Below are 23,276 nucleotides of genomic sequence, written 5' to 3' on the forward strand. Positions count from 1 at the left end.
ATATAATAATTATAAACCGCCTAAAAGCACTAGCCCTGCTGTACGAAATTTAAACATACAACACACCCTGGCTGCAGACTTAAGTTCTAAAATTGGCATCACCTAGCAAGAAGGGCTTCTCAGGAGGAGAACGTATGGACTTATATGAGACCATCAATGGGGGCGGGACTGAGGGACAAATGTCCCTTCTAAAAGATCCCCACAGTGATCTGATTAGATCTGTGCCTTTCCTAGAGTGTGCAAAAAAAAGTTATACAATTATAATTATATGAAATATGCAGTGTTTCATTTGTTTTCCTAACAAATGGAAGTACGAGCAATTTCTTTTTTAAAACACATCCTGATTAAAATGTGGTGAGGCTTCTGGGAGCTAGATAAAGATCATCCTAGGGCCATATTTGGTCCCAGGACCACCAGTCAGTCATTCCTGTTCTACTGATTATGACAGTTTTAAGATGCTAGTATGGTAAAAATGTTTTCCTTTATTGGAAACCTTGTTCTGCTTACAATGTATAATAACATAAGAAGAGCCTGCTTGATCAGCCAATGGCCCATCTAGTCCAGCATCCTTTTCTTACTGGCCAATCAGATGCCTGTAGGAAGCCTGCAAGCAGGACCTGAGCACAAGAGTACTCTGCCTTTGTGCAATTTTCAGCAACTGGTATTCAGAAACATACTGCCTCTGACCATGGAGACAGAGCACAGCCCTCGTGGCTAGTAGCCATTGAAAGTCGTATTCTCCATGAATTTGGCTAATCTTCTTTTAAAGCCATCCAAGTTGGTGGCCATCACTGTCTCTTGTGGGAGCGAGACACAACACTGAAGATGTTGTCAAGGACTATTCTTAGCAAGGTTACGTTGTTTCCAAAATAATCAGGTGAAGATTCATTCACATGGCTGCTATCTTGTTTGTTTTCTTATCAGCACTTCTGGTGCTGTGATCCACTCCTTTTGCACCATTTAGGTATGGTGTTTTGCTGTATCTGGGAAGATGGCTCTTAAGAGTTTTCCATCTTTGTTTCTCAGATGTTTAGAATTGGATTCTAAAGCCTCGCTGAAGAATTATTTCACGTACATTGTGTTTTTCTTGAATGGTTTAAGGTGTTTTTTGTTTTTTTTTACAGTTTTGTACGGAGATAGATACTATGCAAAGAAAGACAGTTGAGCAGTAACAGCAATAGAGTCTCCCACTAGTGTTACTAACTGGAATTGCCCGTTGGTCCATTTGCTGTATGTTTGAGCAATGATATTTTGGTTTCTTCCATTGATCCTCTCTCCAGGTGAAGAAACATGTGCGCAGCTTCCATTCAGAAAAGATTTATCAGTGTACTGAATGTGATAAGGCTTTCTGCCGCCCCGACAAGTTGCGACTTCACATGCTGCGACACTCAGACCGTAAGGACTTCCTGTGCTCTACATGTGGCAAGCAGTTCAAGGTAATGCAGTCAACAGGTTTGGTGTGTACCATAAGCAGTAACAGAGTGACAGCTTTCTCTTTTGTTGCCAAAACTGATTTCTCAAAAATAGCATTAATCTGCCAGCACACAAAGTCATGGTGATTTGGCACACACCAATCCACACTGTGTGCATTTTGCAATGTGCACATATGGAAGTGTGTGGGTAGTGCTTTACTTCAGCAACTCATGAGTGAGCAGCTCATCATGAAAAGCCACACTAGAAATATATTACTAGCTTGTGAGTCACAAATGTCTTCCTTTGATACCAATGTAATACACAAGTTCAAAGAATATTTCTGTTACTGTTACAATTTCTACTATGAGGCTAGACCAGCCTTGCGAACACATCCATAGAAATCACTCGCCCACACAAATTCTTACAAGCTCATTTGTGACCCAATTGGAAAAAATAACCAAGTTTTATAAATCGTTTTGGCCTTGTAGCCTAGAGGCTTATTTTACTTGCCATAAGTGACCAGGTGAATGGCTATCTACAACCCAAGATCCTATCATCTGGTATGAAACTTGGTCTACTAGCAGTGAACTGCAATCTGGAATGTGGATGTTTGCTTTCAACATTCAATTGCAAGTTCCTTGGGACTGGGGTGTGTCTTTTTTGCTTATGAAGCTCTGCAAAGCTCCACATATTGACAGAGCTTTGTATAGTAATAATAGAAATTTCAGTGTACACTTCTTAATGCTCAGCCATGTAACTAATACAAAAGGGAAACTTTAAGAAGGGCTTCACAGGAAGAGAACTTGTCCATGTTGCATCAGGTAAACCTATTGTAATTGGCCTAAATGTTGGTAGGATTTCCTATGGTAAAGAATCCATTCTCTTCAGCATTTTTTTGAGAGCAGCTGACAAAAAAAAAGGTTTTTATATCTTCAGCATTAGCCCTGGAGAATCTTCCTTCTTATGGAAAAGTACACTTTCTCAACTTTGGTAATGTTCATTTTTGACTCTGTGATTTGTCTAGCATTTTGTTTTCTTTCGGTAGCTTGTGGGTAACTAGAAGCATCAGCATTTCCCCCGTCATTATTTTTATTCCCTCACTTCTCAGAGAAAAGACAAGCTCCGAGAGCACATGCAAAGGATGCACAATCCGGAAAGAGAAGCAAAGAAAGCTGACCGAATTAGCCGCTCCAAAACATTCAAGCCCCGGATAGCCTCTACTGATTATGAGAGCTTCATGTTTAAGTGCCGTCTGTGCATGATGGGTTTCCGGAGGCGAGGCATGCTGGTTAGTTGAAGTCTAAGCCTCTCTTGAAGTCTTAGCCAATCAATCTCTGCCAATTAGAAAATGGTTTTACTAAGCAAGATGCCTTCTCTGAGCATGATGCAAATTTAGAGCAAAGACTGTAGGGGTTCAGAGACAACTAGCTTGCCATTGCGCTGTCAGAGAAAGCTTTTTTTTCTTGTTTTTTCCCTTCTTTATTCCTATTCATATTACTGTAATTATCACATGCCTTTCCTCCAAGGAACTCGGTGCTTCCAGATGACCTGTTTAATGAACATCCATCCTGACATGTTTGCAGAGAGATTAGATAACATTGGCCATTGAAAGAGCATTCATTCTGATTTGTTTGCGGGGAGGGAAGATGGTCATATCCACAGGATACACTGAAAGCACATTTTAAGTATATGGCTTCCCCCAAAGAATCCTGGGGACTGTAGTTTGTTAAAGGTGCCGGGAACTGTAACTCTGTGAGGGATAAACTACAGTTCCCAGGATTCTTTGGGGAAGCCATGTGCTTTAAATGTGCACTAAATGTATAGTGTGGATGTGACTGACACTGCATCAAAGCAAGTGTTATCTCATGCTTTCGAGTGCATTTTCTCATCACTTTCCTTACTACAAAAAATCTGATCTGTGGAAGAGTTCCAAATTATCTTTAATTGCATAAACTGAATTTGCTGAAAATAGCAACAGTCTGGAAGTGTCCTCAGTGTAGCATACATGATTCTATTCTGTGTTCTCCTCAAAACTGTTGAGAGAGTGAGCGACTGCTGCAAGGCTTATCCAGTCAGCCTGAGCAGGGATTTGAACTCTGATCTCCCAGATTCACCTTCAACACTCTGGCTAAGCATTATACTGGTTGTCAAAGTTAGGGCCAATTTGAATGAATCCTACGCAGCAAATGAGGTGTGCAGTGGTCTGTAAAATATCTATTAATGGTAAATGAGCAATGTGAACCATTCCCCACAAGCTGAGAACTGCCACAGCTTGCAAAAAAAGAAAAGAAAAAGGCAGCTGCCACATGTCCAGGAAAAGTGTTTGACTCTGCCCTCTCATGACAGGGTGATGTTATTATGTAGCCTTGTAAAATTACCAACACATGCTAGCTAGGAAAATCCGACAAGGAAATTTGCATTTTTCTCCAACTCTGTGGATTTCATACACCTGAGCAAGGTGCAGACATTACACTGTGCGGACAAGCTGCAGCAGCGTGAGCTTGTCTTGTCTGAATCCATACAACTTCAGCAGACACCCACCTGACAACTCAGCTCATATAAATTTACTGTGCCAGTAACCACTTGCTTTCAGCAGCGTTGCAGTGGCACAATAAGTACTGGACAAGTTACAAGTTGGGCACATGCTGGAAAAAAAAATCGCACAGCTGCTTCAGCGTGTGCTGAGCATACTGATTCACTCAAGTCCTATTCACAGCTCTGGTTACATGAGTTGGCCCTGTGTCACATGACATTCTCCTTAGGCACTTTAGTAAATCAGATTAAGCTCTCAGCATTTTTCAGTCCCTGTACTAGAGCAGTAGTAATAATACTTAGCTTTTTCACCGTTTATTCCAAGAGTTCACAGTGCTTCACATGCATAATCACAATAATCTTTACAAGAGCTTTGGAAATCAGGTCAGTAGGGGGACAAGGTGAGAGAGGGTGCAGCTTGCCTAAGGCCTTCTGGTGACAGGTGAGATTTAAACCAGGAACTTCCAGCTTTACAATTTAAGACTGCAAAAATAAAATGTGAAAATTCACCTTAGCACGTATCTACTAGTGCCAATATGCTTGTCTTTCTATCATCTATGAATATAGCAACCGGTAGAGTCTGATCCATTAGGGCGAATGGGGCACTGCCCTGCCAACCTTAGTCTGCCCTCAGCCAGTTGCCACCTGCCTGCCTTCCTGCTTATAACCGGTTTAGTGGGTGGAACTGCATGTCAGCGTCCTCCTCCTTAGTGTCTCTGTTGCCTCTACAGAATCTGCAGGGAAAAAGATGGGGCAAGACTAGGATTACTTGGCTCTGGCTCAATCTATTGTTGGTCTCCCTGCATTCCATCCCATCAGTTCTAGTGGGCAACAGCCACCACTGATGGCAGCAAGACTATTAAATGGCTGGTTGATGGCTCAGTTCCATTGCTAATCATTATCTGCACATAATTACTAACCATATTAGCAGTAGATAGATCTGACACTTCTCAGTAGGTCTGTATTACTGGGCCAAATTTATTTATTCATGACGTTATCCCACCTTCCCCCCCCCCAACATGCACATATTATCTTTATAACAGTATATGAAGCTGGGAGGTGATTGGCCCAAAGTCACCTAGTGAGCTTCATGGCTGAGCAGGGATTTGAACCTGGGACTCTCTGGTCTAGTCCGGTATTCTAGCTACACAGGTTCTCAACATCTCACTGGCTTTAAGCACAGGAGTTCCTGCTCCTTGCAGCAATATGAGGCAGTTTTTTTATCTGTTTGCTGTAACATTTTTTTAAAAAAACGTGTTGCTTTTTCATCTTAGGTGAATCATTTATCAAAGAGACATCCAGACATGAAAATAGAAGAGGTGCCAGAACTAACACTGCCTATCATCAAGCCCAACAGAGATTATTTCTGTCAGTACTGTGATAAGGTATGAAATGAACCTACCTATGGCACGGGTATGGAATCAAACTCCACATATGAATCTGTAACAGATCTTTAAATTTCTCTTCTGATTAATTTTTTTACTTGTTGAGAGGACCAAAAAATATTTCTGTCAGTTTCATAAATTAAATGAAAAAATGCTAGAAGAAGAAAAGTTGAGATCTGAGCTCATTGCCTACTTCTAAGAATCCAAATAGCAGTTTCATTAGGTTCTAGAGTGCTTTATAAATTTGGAGGCTTGTTGTATTGTGGTGTTGGATGATATAGAAGAGTCTTGCTCCACAAGCTGAAAGTTATTGTCTCTTTTGTTCTTCCAACTGGAATCTGCAGGATTTGAATAATCTACTTTAATATCAAATGCCTATGTTCCCAAAGTCGATCCAGATTAATCAGTGAAATTGGCCTAGTGTAGGGAGGTGACCACAATCAGGGAAACTGAGAGAACAAGAGCTTGAGATACTGTATTTACCTGGCATAATAGTTCCTAAATATCAACCTAGGATGCCGTGAATTTGATTCATACGCTCAGATACCAGTCAGTCACCTTTTCTCTTAGATACTGCTCCATAACGTTCTATATAAGCAAATACAACATGGAATTCTAGAATCAATCGCTGTGTGGGTTCATACTGGAGATTATCCAATACACCTTTAACAGTTGTATTTACAATCTGGGTGGCCAAAGAATGATAAAAGGGTTTTCAGTGCATACTAATGGATGACCGTGCATGCTAATGTGGTCGTTATTCATTAATGCAGAATAGAAATGTGTGATCTTGTATAATGATGTAGAATACCAAACAAAAGGCTCAGGTGATAGGAAACCTGTGGCCTTCCAGATGTTGTTGGACTATAGCTCCCATCATCCCAGCCAGCATGGCCAACGGTCAGGGGTGATGAGAGTTGCAGTCCAGCACCACCTGGAGGGACTCTGGTTTCCCATCCCCATCCTAGCTTATTTATAGCTTCCTAACGTAGTTAACACAAAAAACTTGTGTGTATGGTGTGCATATATGAAAAACAATGTATCTGATGTGATATTTAACTATTGAGCAAGCTAAGAAGTATTATTGTTACAGAGGATTGCATATGGTGTGGATGGAGATACATGCCTGTCTTCAGCACAGTGGTCAGTATTATTTATTCATGGTCCAAGTCTTCATCTCACAGGTTTACAAGAGTGCCAGCAAACGCAAAGCTCACATTCTGAAAAATCACCCAGGTGCTGAGCTTCCTCCGAGTATCCGAAAGCTACGTCCAGCAGGCCCAGGAGAGCCAGATCCCATGCTAAGTACACACACCCAACTGACTGGCACAATAGCAACACCGCCAGTTTGCTGTCCTCACTGTTCCAAGCAGTATAGCAGTAAGGTACTGTGTGTATATCATACCTCCAAATGTGCATTCTATTCACTGATAGTTTCAGCTGATTTTAATGTATAAATTCAGTGTGTCTATTCTTATATCACATTTTATCATCAGAGAAACCTAAACTTACCTTGATTGTTAAACTGGGAATTTGAAATACTTATTATTGCTATTATTATTAATTGTACATTTGGGAGCTTGGTGCACAGCACTTGGGTGAAATAAATTGCTCCCATTAGCTGGAATGATTAATGTTTCCATGGTTAACACTGATATTCTAACCATCCTGTAACTATCTTTTTTCCACCTCTCCACAGACTAAGATGGTACAACATATTCGCAAGAAACACCCTGAGTTTGCTCAGGTTCCAACTAACACAATACATGTGCCATTGACAACAGCTGTAATCAGTGCTGCCCCTGCAGTTTTAACTGCTGACAGCACTGGTGGGGAAACCGTTGTGGTGAGTATTTAAGGGTATAAAATCATATTGCGTACAGAAATATACTTCTCATAAAACCATTGGAAAATGCCAGGTTATGGCCCAGTTCAAACATAATGACAAACCATAGTTTCTTCTGACTGTGGCTAGCTAAAACAAACCAAGATATCATACCACAGTGTGATATCCTTGTTTATTTTAATTAAGCACAGTTAGGATAAACCATAGCTCCCTGAGTTGGACATAATGGAGAACTGTAGCTACCTAAAAAATGAATGCTGAAGCTTTCAGGCTGCTCCTCTCATACATGAAGGAGAACAGCGGAGTGAGTAGTGCATATGCCCAATACTTTGCAAGGTCTTTCTCATAATGACAAAACATGGTTTGTTGTTCCATTTGAATCAAGTGCATCTGTTACATCTCTTGTACTGGTTCTGTTTCTATGCCTTTAATTGCAGCATAACACCTGAAAATTAACCAGTGAATCTATTTCTCATCACTTTATCTCCCTGCCAAGAAAAATCCCTACATTCTGTCATGCTAAAGGCACAGGAGTAAGTGTCTGTATTCTGAACCAGTGTGTTTTCTGAGAATTCTAGAGGCTGCCTGAAGTAGAACAGGGTACAGTCTTGCAATCTGGGTTTCACCAAAGGATGAACAACCATGGCTAGGCTCTTCCCCAGCAGATCTTTCTTAGCAGACTATGAAAAGTGGTTCCTTGAGAGCAGGAAATTCAAAAACTATTGCACTATAGAAGGCCACATTCCATTCTGGGCAACCTTCCAGTTAAGACTGGTTGGCCAACTGCGTCCGTTTCTAGAGATGTCCGATCTGACGAGAGTAACACATGCCTTAGTTACATCCCGGTTGGATTACTGCAACGCACTCTATGTGGGGCTGCCTTTGAAGACAGTTCAGAAGCTTAAATTGGTTCAACGTGCAGCAGTGAGAATGTTGACGGGAGCAGGCCTTCGAGCCCATACAACGCCTTTGTTACAACAACTCCACTGGCTGCCGCTTCGCTTCCGGACTCAATTCAAAGTGCTGGTGTTAACCTTTAAAGCCCTACACGGCTTGGGCACTGTCTATTTGTCTGACCGGTTGTCTCGTTATGAACCTTCCCGTTCTTTGAGGTCCTCGGAAGAAATACTTCTTATGATCCCTCCAGTCTCACAAGTTCACTTGTCAGGAACCAGAAATAGGGCGTTCTCGGTTATAGCTCCTAGTCTCTGGAATGCTTTACCGATTGAGGTTCGGTTGGCTCCTTCACTTGCGGCATTCCGCCGTCAGGTGAAGACGTTCCTTTTTCGGGTTGCGTTTAACTATACGTAGAATAGGAATTTTAATAAATCATGGTAACGAGTATATAATTACTGTATTTTTTAACTGTATTCAGTCTATGTAGATTTGGTATCTTATTGTTTTATTCTTTTTTACGTACTGGTTTTAGGTTGTTCGCCACTCTGAGTTTCTGGGAAAAAAATAGAGCGGGCTAGAAATATTTTAAATAAATAAATTTTAAATAAATGGTGGGTGTGGCCAGAGGCAAAAGTGGGCATAGCAACAAATGTAAATTTTACCTTTACCATTGTACAGTAGGCTAGTTCCTACACGCACACTCCTCTCTATCCTCCATTCAGATAAGCAAGAGGCATTATCAGTGTTCAAGGACACATTCCAACCAGCCAAAACATTTGGGATGTGAAGCAGAGCCCCTGAGGTATATGGCTTGGGGAGAATTTCAAGGGCAAGATAAAGAGGTGCATTTGGCCTACAGCGTGTGGCTTGGGGTCTCCTGCATGAGTCACTTAGAGCTATTTGCTGAGTAGGCCCCGTTCTCTAACACACCTGTTCTGTTTGTAGCACACTGTCATCAGGATAGCCTGGGCTGATGGGTAGATGGTACCACCTCTGGGGTACAGGGTTGCAGTGAGTAATATTTTGTACTTTTCAGCAATATGTTTCTGTGATTTGTGTCTACTGATTGATTTCAAATCTTTAGACGCAGACTCCTGAGCAATGAAATTACGACAAGGTTGCCAAGCGTTTGTCTGTCTATCTAACCATCCCTCTGCTTATGTTTCCCTTCTTCAGACAACAGATTTACTGACTCAAGCAATGGAACTTTCGCAGACACTGACAACTGACTACCGAACTCCACAGGGCGATTTTCCACGAATCCAGTACATCCCTGTGTCACAATCCACAGCTGGCTTACAGCAGCCTCAACACATACAATTGCAGGTTGTGCAAGTGGCTCCAGTGAGTTCTGTTTGGTTTACTTTTGTGTTTCCTGCTGTCATAGACACTGCAGCTGTGACATTGTCTTGGCCCCTCTTGAGAAAATTGACCATCATTTGAAGATGAAATAGAGAGGAAAGGCTTAGTCTAACCCAGTGGTTCCCAACCTGGGGGCCATGAACAGTAAAGAAATGATTTTTTTAAAAAAGCCTTCCCTCCATGGATGCTATATGCTCCCCACTGCTGCTGCAGACAGCACCTCCCCCTTGCTCCAAACCAGAGGGGAGGACTTTTGCTGAAGTGGCAGAGTGTTTTTCAGGTATGCTGAAGGCAGGTGTCTGCCTATAAAACAATCTGTGCACCTTGTTGTCTGCAGTGCACAATTTAGCATCCCCATCACCAACACATTGCTGCTTCTTGATTATTATTAAAGAAAAGGGAAAAAAGCACAGCAGGTTGGCTGAGGTTGGGATCTTGGTATTGCAGCAGAAATGTAATTTATTTATTATTGCATTTATATCCCACCTTTCCTCCAAGCTGCTCAAGGTGGTGTACATGGTCCCCACCCTTTTCCATTTTATTCTTATACCAACCCTGTGAGATAGGTCAGCTGAGAGACTGTGTCAGGTCCAAGGTCACCCAGTGGGCTTCATGGCTGGATGGGGATTTGAACCTGGTTCTTAGTTCAACACTGTAACCCACTGACATTGGGAGACAGGACTGTACATCTTCAGACTATGTGTGTGTGGGAGAGGGATACCAATTTGATCAACCTTTGCATTAAGAAAAGAAAGCAACACCTCCCTGTCTGCAGGGACCGTTTAATGGAAAGGGATATTTGGAGATATGATTTTGCCACGCACCATTTTTTCAATTAACAGGGACTAAAATTGCAATTAGCATGGGGCGGGTGGAGGTCACAAAATTTTTTGAGCTTACAAAGGGGGTCCCATACTCATAAAGGTTGGGAACCACTGGTCTAACCAGTGGGTTGGAGAAGCTTCATAAGCTGCTTGCCATTCCGGTGTAATGGATACAATATTAGACTTGAGCCAGGGAGATCTGGATTCAAATCTTTGCTCAGCCATGAAGCTTACTGAGTATAGTTGGGCCTGTCACTATATCTCAACAGGCTTGCTGTGAAGATTTTTAAAATGCAAGAAAAATGCCATGCATGGTACCATGAGCTCCTTGGAGAATGGGTGGAATTCAGATCAGATCAGATTAGATTAATTATGGCAGTGGGCATTTGGGATAGTTCAGGTTAAGAGGGTAAGGTCTGGCCTCTGCTTTGGAGGGATGCAATTGACAAATGGTCCCAGTGTAAAAACAAAATTCTCCATGAGTGGGAGGCAGGGGAGAAATCATGTCACAGGGTTAATGGGAGGGTAAAATATGAAATTAATATATATTATAATTTGTTGTGAGCCTTTCAGGTGGGCTGCAAAAGACATCAAAATTGATTTTATTTATTTATTTAACATTTATGTACCGCTTTATTGTAACAACACTTCTAAGTGGTTTACAAGAAATATTAAAATTATCAATAAAAACAGTTAAAAACATTTAAAAGACAAAATCAGCAGCAGCAAACTAAAAAGAGATTAGTATACATCACCATCTACATGTCTGGATAGGCTTTTCTAAACAGCAATGTTTTAAGCAGGCACCGAAAAGAATACAAGAAAGGCACCTGCTTGATTACACATACACACACACACAGATTTTTTTAATGTTATGTATACATTAAAATTAATTAAAATGCTAGATTGCATGATAGACATATCTTCTGATAATTCTAGATTTGAAAATGCAGAGCGGATAATCTTTTCAATCCTATAATTTTAGTTGTTGCTGATAACTGGCTAAACAGTGCTGCCTTTGAGTCATTCTGAGCATTTCAGTGCATATTCTTGTACAATTGCATTTCCTTTGTGGTTATTTGTCATGAAATTGCTAAAATTAATTGGGCTTTGTTTAGCATGCAAGATTCTAGAAATGTTTTCTGTGCCTGATTTAAGAATCTGCACCTAATTGTAATGTTAAAAACATACTTTTTACAGATATGTGAACAAATCAAGATAATTACTTTCTGCTGGTGGTAAATGTCTTGTTTGGGTTTAAGTGCAGGGTTTGTTTTTGTTTTTAAAAAACAGGGTTTATTAATCAGCATGCCTTCCCTGTTATACCTGTGATGTCTCATGATTACTTGATATATTCAGATTGTGTTAGTGTCCAGAGTTGCTATCCGAGGTCCCAGGCCTGACAATTACATTATGGGCTGCTGGTTCCCCATGGCTCTATCACACACTGCTACCCTTACAAATAAATGAGGAATCACATGGGAATCACAAGGCCAGTCTTACTATTAGAAAGGACAACATGGCCTTCTTAGGCAGCTGGTTGTGAGAGAACTCTTAAAGGTCAGCAAATTGTCTATCATTGTTAATTTTTACCATCATTTGGATATTCTGCCTCAGGCACCAAAATTTCATGGTCTCTTTGTGAGATTTTCAGGGGCCTGAACCTGCGGTATATTAAAGCAGGCCATTGGCCCATCTTTCCTAGTATTGTCTGCTCTGATTGGCAAAGTCTCTCTAAGGTCTCTGAGAACATTCCCATCCCTACTACATGAGATCCTTCTAACTAGTGATATTAGAGATTGAGCTGATGCCTTCTGCATGCAAAGTACATGCTGTACCATTACACTGGATCCCTTCCCATCTAGCTGACTAATTTTGGAAACAGACTAAATGGACCTTGATACTATTTGGCGCACTTTTATTTCATTCTCATTGGCTACCTAGCATGATGGAGCAGGAAAATGTAGGAAGAACCATACTAAACTTTTATGCTAGCATTGTTCACTCTTACAATCCTACCTGTCTCAGATATTTTGTACATTCTTACATTGCCAGACCAGTAGGAACAGTGTGAGACAATCATGCCCCCCCCCCCGGTGTGAATCCAGTCCTGGTCAGAGTGCTCTTAAGACCTGTCGCAATACTGAACTAAATGCAGCCACAGCTCTATCAGATTTATAGGATGGAGTTTGTGTTTTTATGGGGTTTTTTTCCTCCCAGGCTACTTCACCTCACCAGTCTCAGCATTCCACAGTGGATGTTGGACAGTTGCATGATGCTCAGACATACACGCAGCAGGCCATCCAAGTGCAGCATATCCAGGTCACAGAACCAAGTCCGACACCCCAAACATCCTCACAGGTAGGTCATACATTCACTTAATATATATGTCTATATATCTACATACACGTATACATTTATTTATTTATTTATTTAGTTGCATTTCTAAACCGCCCTATAGCTAGTAGCTCCCAGGGCGGTGTACAACATGATAAAACCACAATATTTAAAATACAGCAAGTGTGTATTGGGCAGACAATATAAAACATTATATAAACAAAGTAAAAGAAAACTAGAAATAAAATAAATAAGATTAAAAAGCATAAAATACATTAAAATGCCTGGGTGAAGAGGTGGGTTTTTACCTGGCGCCGGAAAGATGACAGGGAAGGCGCCAGGCGTATCTCATCTGGGAGGGCATTCCATAATTCGGGGGCCACCACCGAAAAGGCCCTAGATCTTGTTACTGTTCTCCGGGCCTCTGTATGGGTCGGGACCCGGAGAAGGGCCTTAGACGTCGAGCGGAGTGAACGGGTAGGAACATAGCGAGAGAGGTGTTCCATCAGATATTGCGGTCCAGTGCCGTTAAGGGCTTTATAGGTAAGAACCAACACTTTGAATCTGGTCCGGAAACATATTGGAAGCCAGTGCAGTTGGGCCAGAATAGGTGTTATGTGGTCGAATTTCTTCGTCCCAGTAAGAACTCTGGCCGCAGCATTCTGCACTAGCTGAAGTTTCCGAATCGTTTTCAAAGGTAACCCTACGTAGAGAGCATTACAGTAATCCAATCTAGAGGTTACCAGAGCGTGAATAACTGAGGCTAGGTTCTCCCTGTCCAGATAGGGTCATAGTTGGGCTACCAGCCGAAGCTGGTAGAACGCATTTCGTGCCACCGAGGGTACCTGAGCCTCAAGTGACAGAAGCGGATCTAATAAGATCCCCAAACTACGGACCTGTTCCTTTAGGGGGAGTGTAACCCCATCTAGGGCAGGTCTGACATCAGCCATCTGAGCAGAGGGCCCCCCAACCAACAGCATCTCAGTCTTGTCAGGATTGAGTTTTAGTTAGTTCGCTCTCATCCAGTCCATTATCGTGGCCAGGCAGCGGTTCAGTACAGCAACAGCCTCACCTGAAGAAGATGAAAAGGAGAAATAGAGCTGCGTATCATCAGCATATTGCTGGAAACGCACTCCATAGCTCCTGATGACCTCACCCAGCGGCTTCATATAGATATTAAAAAGCATGGGGGACAGAACTGAGCCCTGCGGGACCCCATACTGGAGCACCCAGGGACTCGAGTAGTGATCCCCAAGCATCAGCTTCTGGAGACGATTCCCAAGATAGGAGCACAGCCACCGCCAAGCAGTGCCTCCAACTCCTAAATCCGCGAGTCGCCCCAGAAGGATACCATGGTCGATGGTATCAAAAGCCGCCGAGAGATCAAGGAGAACCAACAGAGTTACACTCCCTCTGTCTTTCTCCCGACAGAGGTCATCATACAGGGCGACCAAGGCTGTTTCTGTACCAAACCCCGGCCGGAAGCCGGATTGAAATGGATCCAGATAATCAGTTTCATCCAAGAGAGCCTGGAGTTGGCGAGCGACCACGCGCTCTAGAACCTTGCCCAGAAATGGAACATTTGCTACCGGCCTATAGTTGTTAAAGTTATCAGTTACATACACATATATGCCACCCTGAACTTCTTGAGAGAAAGTGCGGGATATAAATTAATTAAATAAAAATTCACTAATTGGCAAAAAACCTTGCGGTTTAAGAATGTACCTATGGAAACAGATATTTCTATCACTTTAAAGTGCAGGGAAATTGGACAGCTATAGTGAATGCACCAAGGGTGCAGGAGACCTGACCTCCTCTCTGAGGTATTGTACTGCCCTACCAATTTGTAAAAATGCAAACACAGTTTGGGTTGGTCTTTCACAGTACAATCCACTTCCCATGTGGCTTGGAAGAATTTGGTAACATGTGCCTCTGAGCATATGGTGAGTGGTGGCAACACCTGCAATCAGCCCAAAAAACAGAAGCAAGACATGTGCTGTGCTTATCTTGTTTTAGTAGGGAGGAAGCAACAATATTAAGACAGTTGATATACTTCAGATATTCACTTTAAATATGTTTGATTTATTTTGCAATTTTAGTGAAGTTTCCTATGGTAATTTTTTTTTTGCTTCTGTTTCTGTGAATATGGAAGTACAACAACACTTTGCATAATTTACATTTAACAAACTCCAAAAACAATTGTGGAATAATGGCACTGACTATTCTGCAGAATAGTCTCCAGTGGACATGAGGAGTGCCTCAGTTGCACAAGATAAAACAGTGGCAGGTGAAATATATTCTAGCAAAATTTTAGGTGTGCTCTATGTTTTTAATTTACCATGTCCATCCTCTTCAAGTGGAAGCCTAGCAGGCTGAAAACATGCATCTTGGGCAGACCAAGTTTGTTTTTTCCAACAGCTAGCTTCATTGCTTAAGTAGCAATATATTGTAATCAGTAACTTTACATCAAACTGCAGTTTCAGATTCAACCGTTAATGCACTTAAATAGAAACAGAACATAACCTCCAGTTTGAAACACAAAAGGCTGCCTTAACCATCATATGATATTAACCCATAAAAAAGGTTTGAAATTAATAAAAATAAATTTGACATAGAGGATAAATAATAAGTAAAATCCATTTTTCTAGGTTAGATGGTTTGTAGAAACAGTAGTAACACAAGAAAGAAGCAAAGTAAGAACAACACCAAAAAAGAACACCAAAAAAATACAAAAAATGTAATTCTCCATCTTTGGAGATGCAGTCCTGATTACAGGTGTTGCCGCCACTCACCATATGCTCAGAGGTACATGTTACCAAATTTTTCCAAGGGGCAGAGCAATCCAAATGGTGAGAAGCCAGCGGGGGGGGGGCTTGCATAGGAGGGGCCGGCAGAAAGCTCTGCAGCATCCACTTCCCACTTGAGAGCCACCAGCCCGGCTCAGCACCACCTCCATCAGAAGCTGTGCGAACAAGTGGGAAGGAAGAAGCCTGCTGCCATGTACTGGCGTTCCAGGGAGTAAAGACTCGCCGTAGATGACCATTACAATTTGTTTACTTCACCGTTATTTTGGCTGGTGGAGATTCTGGGTGGATCAGGACCCAGGGGAGGGCTCCAAACATGAGGAGGATCTCGTGTAAGTCTGCTTCCGCGACTCTGCCCCCAGAACATCCCATTTTTGCGGCTTCCACTGGGCCCTCTGCCCACTGGGGGTCCATAGCATTTAACTCCCCCCAGACTAGTGGAAAGGTGAGTTGGACTGTGCCATTACACAGGAAGTGGATTGGACTGTGAAAGACCAACCCAAATTGTGTTTGCACTTTTAAAAATTTGTAGGGCAGTACAATATCTCAGAGGGGAGATACACATCCTGGTGCATTCCCCATAGCTGTCCAATATACACCTCCTGTATAGCTGCCCAATTTCCCTACTTTTTAAACTGATAGAAATATCTGTTGGCTATAGGTACATTCTTAAACTGCAAGGGGTTTTTTTTTGCCTGTTAATGGATTTCTCTGCTTTTTAATCCAGGAGGTAACAAATGGGATCCTGTGCAAGTTTGCTCAGAATGGATTGATCATTTTGCATGTTGAGTTCACTGGGATTTACTCCCCTGCAATCATGCTTGGGATAGATGAAACTGACAATGGGGGAGCAAGATAAAGAAGAGGGAGGGCTGGAGTGGGAGGGGAGGAGGAGGGGAGGGAAAGGGAAGGAGGGGGAGCAGAAAGGTAGGTTTGATCATTTGCATGCTTATTGAGTTCCATGGGATTTACTCCCATGCAATCATGCTTAGGATAGGTGAAACTGACCACAGGGAGGAGGAGAGAGGGGGAGGGGAATGGGAAGGGGAATGGGAGGGGCAGGAGGGAGGGAATAGGAGGGTGGAGGGGGAGGGCAGGTTTGATCATTTGCATACTTATTGAGTGTTTGGTATTTTAAAAATATATGTGAAATAGGAATAGTTTCGTGGTCCTGTTTCTTAGCAGAGATATAAATGCAAGCAGCGGGATGAGAATCAACCAGTCCACCCTTTCCCTCAGACACAAATAATTACAGACACAATCTTCTTAAGTAAAAGATAAAGAATGTTTACTCATGACCTTTCATATGTTCAGGAAACATAGGCTGTAGCATAGATAGAAAAGTAGAAGTCTCAGTCCATGATAATGGTCATCTTGGAAGAGAAGCATGTAGATGCTTCTCTCACCTCAAGCTTAATGGAGAATATGCAAAAATTACCAGACAAAGGAGGAGGAAGAGGAAGCCAGGTAACCCCACCCTTTAGGAAGTTACATCACTGGTAAACAGGTACATGGGATATTTCCCAAATATCCCTTAAAGAGTACATGCAAGTTTGCTTATTCTAACATTGAGTTAAGTGGGATTTACCTCTGTGCAATCATGTTTAGAATATGTGAAACTGATGTGGGGAAGGGGCAAGGAGGGGGAGGAAGGGTACGGGTAGGAAGGAAGGTGGGAGAGGGGTAGAGAGGGTGGAGAAGATTAGGTGGGTAAGCACTGGGCAGAGGGAAAGCCCCTTTCCTTTCCAAAAGGAAAACACTGTTAACAGTATCATTATTTGGGGGGGGGGGTTCTCCCACCTTTTTATTCTATAGCAGACACATGTAGTGTGCCACGCAAATTTAACCCAAAGCTGTCCCTGGCCACATCCACCCCAGGCATTTATTCCACTTTAAATAGGCATGGCTTCCCCCAAAGAATCCTGGGAAGTATAGTCTGAGAAGGGTGCTGAGAGTTGTTAGGAGATGTCCTAGTCCCCTCAGCGAGCTACAATCACCAGAATTCTCTGGGAAGAGGGACTGACTGTTTAACCACTCTGGCCACTGGAGCTGTCAGAGGAATACGAATCTCCGAACAACTCTCAATACCCTTCACAAACTACGCTTCCCAGGATTCTTTAGGGGAAGCCATGACTGTTTAAAGTAGAATAAATGTCTGGCATGGGTGTGGCCTCAATTTGTCAAGCGAAAGAGCTGCTAGTCTGACTTTCAGAACACTGACAATTGGTTCTTTTTGGGCATGCCTGCACTATCACAGATTTTCTTAAATTCCTTAAATTAATTAAAAATCACTCATGCTTTTTAACTTTTAAACTGTAGAAGATGAAGGTCAGAGTACAGGGCAAGGTCAGTAATAGGATTACAGGTACTCTGTGAACACAGCTGATTTTTAATTAATTTCAACAAATTATAAGACCACTGAAAGAAAAAAGTCCAGTGGGTCAGGATTTTTTCTTACTCGTTTTAAATTTTGAATTCTGGAGTCTCTCTATTTTGTATATTGCCATGAAAACATAGATGGTTGTTAAGCAAGAGTTTCTGAGTTCAGAGCTATATGTTTTGTAAGATTTCATTTTGAAATGAGTTTATGGGAAGCATCAGAATGGCATGGGGATTATTTTCAATTAAACATGGCAGAACGTGAACAATCCATGCTGGCTATATTATACACACACTCTCGTGGCTATATGATACATAGAGCTGCATCCAGTGTTTTCTGTCCATTAGTGCAAGAGTTTTAATGTTGTGCTAGAGTAATCCAATGCAGCAGAAACTCATTGCACAATCTATTATGCAACAAAGTTACCAGCAGCAACCTGCTTATCCATTCTTTTGTGCAACAATGTTCCCCAGTGCAAAAGATTTCACCAGTGGAACAAGCATACTGCCGAGTAACATAGTACTACACTGGATACAAGTCCGTACTCACTATACTAAAATACACAATTTAAGGCAGCGGGTAAGTTCCTAATCCTTCCAGTGAAATAGCTTGAAGTTTTGCACACAAGTCACTTTTAGTACTTTTGAGGTTGTACAATATAATCTATGCATTCTAGTGGTCAAATGTTGAAATGGATCTAGGAATCCCGAGTTCAGATTCCTACTTAATCAGAAACTCATTAAGTGACTTTTGGACTAGTTGCTTTTCGTAACCATTGTTGTGAGAAAAAAAATGAAAAGCCTTTAAATACTTTTTAGGCTGTTTTCTGCTTTATACAAAGCAATGTTTATTAATGTAAAATTGTGTAGTTGCTGAATTAATTGTGTTTATTTGTTCAAGCTAAAAGAATAAGAACAACAGAAGGTGTTCTTAGCTCCATGGTGGAAGTAGATTTAATCATTACTTCTTTTGGAAAAGTTATTGGTGTGAAGGGTGTGAAGGCAAATCTAGTAGGTGCACTTGCTATAGGTGCAGACTGAAACATTAATCCCTTACGTCTTGCTTTGTGTCGTGATTTTTCATTGACTAAGGAGATTAGCAACAGGGTTTTTCAAATGGAGATTGTGTGATGTTATTCTTGAGCTCCTGAAGACATATGCTGTAAACTGCTTTTCCCTTGTATTATTCTAGGTGGGAAGTCAGTCCCTGAGCCCTTCATCCCAACCATCTCAGCAGGAACTCAGCCCTTCGCAGATGCAGACAACCAGCTCCTCGCAAAGCCAAACTCTCCAATCACAGCAAGGCTCTTCAGTCCAGCAAACATATCTCTCCAGTACATGGAACTCATTCCGCAGCTATCGTATGTATCATAAATGCTATTCCTTGCTCTCTGAGGTGTTAAAAAAGTGCCTGCACCTCATTCACTGTTTCCAACCTGTGATCTAATAAAATGGTTGAGAAGCCCATTAAAAGAGGAACAATTGCTAGATGCCATGTTTAGCCTTGACAAGAGTCACACGAGTAGTTTACCAAGATCCCAGATGGCACCTTTATTTTTACTTTTTTAATGCTGCTTGCACCCTACAGATACTAGGGCCATTTGTTTTCAACCTTAACCTCAATAATCACAGTGGCCTTTTTAGTAATAATATTTATATTGAAAAACCACATACTGAAATATAGACTTAAATGGCCTGCAGTTAGTCCTCAGGCTTTACTTTTGATCTACTGAACATTTTTCATACTGATGATGATTAAGCTGTAATCCTGGAGTAAGCCCAATTAAATTCAGTGGGATTTACTTCTGAGTAGACATGGTTAAGACTGCAGCCTAACTGTATTTATCTTCTGAATTCTATCCTCTAGCCTCCGATATTCAGATGATGCCCATCCAACAGGGTCAATATGTGATTGCAGAGACAGCCGTAGGTACTCCTGTTACTACTGTGAACACAGGACAAGTGAAAGCTGTCACCCAGGTAAGAAGGAAGATGGCAGCTTTAGGCATGGACTGAAATTATTCTCCCAGATTACTGAGAGAATATAGGTAAAGTACTTTGAACTAGAGATGCAAAATTTCCAGAAATTTTGAAGTCATGGAACAAAACCAGTTTTTTCCTGTTTTTCCCCCCAGAAAAAAATGGAAATTTTCAGAAAAATTGAAAAAATGCAATATTAGCACTTTTTACAGATTGAAAGGCACTTTGTTACTTCAGGAGTATCAAATGTAATTATGTACAAGTTGGTTTGGCATAAAATTATTACATTTGGTATATTAAAAGTACATTTTATTCAAACATTACAAATTGAATTTACTTTTTAAAATTTTTACTTTTTTTTGTAGCAAATGGATCTACAAGATCCTGAACTGTAAGGAACACCTGAACTGTAAGGAACCTCTTTCGTTTTCCTAGTTTATGAGCAGCAGGCAAAAAGTTTTTTAAAAAAACCAAAAGAAATCATCAACATTAATAACAAAGAAAATTATTTATGTTTCCGGTAGTCCTCCAATGTCAAGCAGATATAAAGCATCCATTCCCATAAAACGAACTGAGAAAAAGGAAAATGAAATGGACTGCCTTCAAGTCGATTCCGACTTATGGGCGACCCTATGAATAGGGCTCTCATGGTAAGCTGTATTCAGAGGTGGTTTACCATTGCCTTCCTCTGAGGCTGAGAGGCACCCAGTGAGCTTCATGGCTGTGTGGGGATTCGAACCCTGGTATCCCAGGTCATAGTCCAACACCTTAACCACTACACCATACTGGCTCTCTATGAGAAAAAGGGGGGAACCAAGATTCAATGAAACATTTTATTCATCATGCTAAAATAAAACATTCTATAAACCATTTTTTCTTCATTTTTTTCAATTTTTCAGAAAAACAAACAAAAAAGGCTTCGGAAAAAACCCGGAATTTTCCCATGCCTTCACATCTCTACTTTGAACATTTGAAATATGTGAGATACATGCTAAGCATTATTATTATGGCTGGACTAATAAATAAACAAAATTCTTGGATGTAATAATTGAAAGTTACATAGGGCTTTCTTGTGGTAGCCTATGGCTCTGAGCAATAAAGATTCATTTCATAGGGCCTTCCCTAAATTTTCCAGGACTAGTTACAATTTATACGCCTATGCACCCTTCAAAGCTGATACTTTCTATATTTTGTACTTGAATATTTGTATTCAGGTTCAGAATGACTTCTGAGAAATAGACCTAAGTGATGTGCTGGACTACAGGAATCTGTACAAGATTGAAACACAAACCAACATTCATAGTTTGGGAAAAAAAACAGAAATTACATGGTATATCCGTAAATATCTGAGTGTTTTGTTTTAGAACCTAGAGGAATTCTGTAAAAGTGCTTAGCACAATGAAAGTCTGTGACATTCAAGAAATCTGTACTTTATTTTACAAATATTAATTCAGAGTCATTTCAAATATCAAGAAATATTTAAGGAAGAACTAATCCAACTCCAAGACCTCCTTCTCTAAAAAATATATCATGTATGTGTCACAGGGTATAGCAAACACCAGTTTATTTTAGTGTTTCTGCTTTCGTTTAATTAATCCAACTTTTTTGTATATTCATTATCTGTTACATCTGAAGTTGAGGCAAAAATCATGTATTGAAGATATAAGAGAAAAACATGAAAAAAAGGATAACTTATATGGGTTTCTTTCCCTGTAGCATTATGTAATAGCTGAAAGTCCACCTGACCTGGATGTAAAGCCAAACCTATCACTTTCCAGTGGTGTAGAAGTGGATCTGTCTCAGCCATCAACACATTCTGACTCCTTGGCATCACAAACAGCTAATCAGCAGCAAACAACACAATACATCATAACAACCACCACCAACGGTAACGGAAGCAGTGACGTGCACATTGAAAAGCCATGAACTCCCTTCGTGGCAAAGAAATAAGGAGATCCAGTTGAATCTGAGAACTTTTTAGATCATAATCCTAAATATCTGAGGCACCAAGAGCTGTTTTAACAAGTTCATTTGTATAACTTGGAAGTTCTACGTCTCATGCTGTATTGTAGAATTTCAAGTCTAAAGAAGATACAGCCATTTTAAGATGCCACCATTTTTGGGACTCCTGAACAAAAAATGGTAAAACAAAATGGAAACTAAGCTTCTTCTGGACTTTATTTATTTATTTCAGATGAGCCTTTATTTTTCATTTGTGGATAAATTTACAACAGTGAAAGAAAAGATTTGCTAAACATGTAACTGCTGGTAGAATACGCCTCATGTCCATTTCTGATACCTAAAGGTGTTTGTTTGTTTTGGAAGTCTGCCTTAGTAGCTAATTACATGTCTTTTGGCTTTATTTCTTAAGTAGCCAAGGAAGAAGGAAATATAACACCTTGGGAAAAGGAAAAAGCAAGAAAAAAGCAAATTGTCTGAAAAGAAGGAGCAATTAGAAACCATTATTTCCCACACTGTTTGGGTCAGTGAAACTGTGAAGCTGTGCAGCAGATAAGTTATTTTTTATGCTTTCTTTTTGGGACCTTTGTGAACAGTTTACATGCCATCTGCCCTGTCCTGATACTCAGTTCTGGAGAGTATGAAGGAAGCAATCTCGGAACCCTCCCAAATCTCAAACCTATTCAAATCAGAGGAGCATATAAAGGTAACACTGAGTTTAAACCTTCACCTTTTTTACTGTGTTCTCTCTGTGCTAGAGGGATGATTTCCTTCCCCTGGAAACCAATAAAAAGGCTCAGTGATGTTTTAATGTATTCAGTGGCTTTCAATGTGTTTATTACCAACTTGTATCAGGAGAGAATGGACTGGTGGGCAGGGGAAAGCTGAAGTGTATTTTATTAAAGGAAAGAACAGCTTTGAACTGTGTTCCTTACACAGTTGCTTTTAGAGAGGCCCTTTCCATCACAGTACTGGAAGATAAATCTGACCTCCTTCAGTATCTGGAGGTATATTGCTGCTGCCTGAAAACCTTTTCAGTCTTCTTCCCCCTCCCACCCCATGCTAGGTGCTGTATGAAAAATTGCTGCTAATTCCTATGGGCTGTATCATAATATGAATGGCCTTGCACTCAGGAAGCACACACACAGACAGCAGTCCACTATTATTGGACAACAACAAAAACCATTTCAAAAGATTGCCTGGTTGAATAAGCCGGGGGGTGGGGGAGAGACATCTCCTATGTAAGGCATACTACTGAGATTCATGGGTCTGTGCTGGAGAGCTGTTCTGCTCTTGTAGACCTCCCATTCATTTCACGGCAGCTTGTGCTGCAAGAGGCATTTCAGGTAGGCTGAGGATAAAATCTGTGACCAGATAAAGGAGAAGCTGTTTCTTTAGTTTATTTGAGTGCAGCTCACATTCAAAAGTCTGCTTGTTTTTTAAACCAATCATTTCAACTGCAATATTGGGGAGAACAGAAGTTACAGTTTTCTTTACTGTTGTTAGGAGATATATACTAACTAATATGGATATATATATATTATCCATCCTAAGCTGT

At 41.0% G+C, this 23,276-nt stretch overlaps 1 protein-coding gene across 13 annotated transcripts in view; it reads left to right on the plus strand.

Moving 5' to 3' along the window:
- The window catches only part of PRDM10 (PR/SET domain 10), a 107,005-nt gene extending 84,472 nt beyond the window's left edge, over nt 1–22,533 (plus strand). For 11 of the 13 annotated variants that reach the window (XM_061592655.1, XM_061592656.1, XM_061592653.1 and 8 more), the window contains 10 exons: nt 1,281–1,436; nt 2,522–2,701; nt 5,220–5,330; nt 6,515–6,715; nt 7,030–7,176; nt 9,250–9,417; nt 12,480–12,620; nt 18,972–19,140; nt 19,647–19,759; nt 21,476–22,533. In XM_061592655.1, the coding sequence (XP_061448639.1) occupies nt 1,281–1,436; nt 2,522–2,701; nt 5,220–5,330; nt 6,515–6,715; nt 7,030–7,176; nt 9,250–9,417; nt 12,480–12,620; nt 18,972–19,140; nt 19,647–19,759; nt 21,476–21,685 (1,596 nt within the window). In that variant the 3' untranslated portion in view covers nt 21,686–22,533. Of the gene's footprint in view, nt 1–1,280; nt 1,437–2,521; nt 2,702–5,219; nt 5,331–6,514; nt 6,716–7,029; nt 7,177–9,249; nt 9,418–12,479; nt 12,621–18,971; nt 19,141–19,646; nt 19,760–20,124; nt 20,586–20,973; nt 21,063–21,475 lie in introns of those variants that run through there. The other 2 variants (XM_061592663.1, XM_061592662.1) reach the window with 2 other exon arrangements.
- Nucleotides 22,534–23,276: the final 743 nt, after the last annotated feature.

The sequence above is a fragment of the Rhineura floridana genome, chromosome 12, assembly GCF_030035675.1.
Source record: "Rhineura floridana isolate rRhiFlo1 chromosome 12, rRhiFlo1.hap2, whole genome shotgun sequence".
Classification (NCBI taxonomy): domain Eukaryota; kingdom Metazoa; phylum Chordata; class Lepidosauria; order Squamata; family Rhineuridae; genus Rhineura; species Rhineura floridana.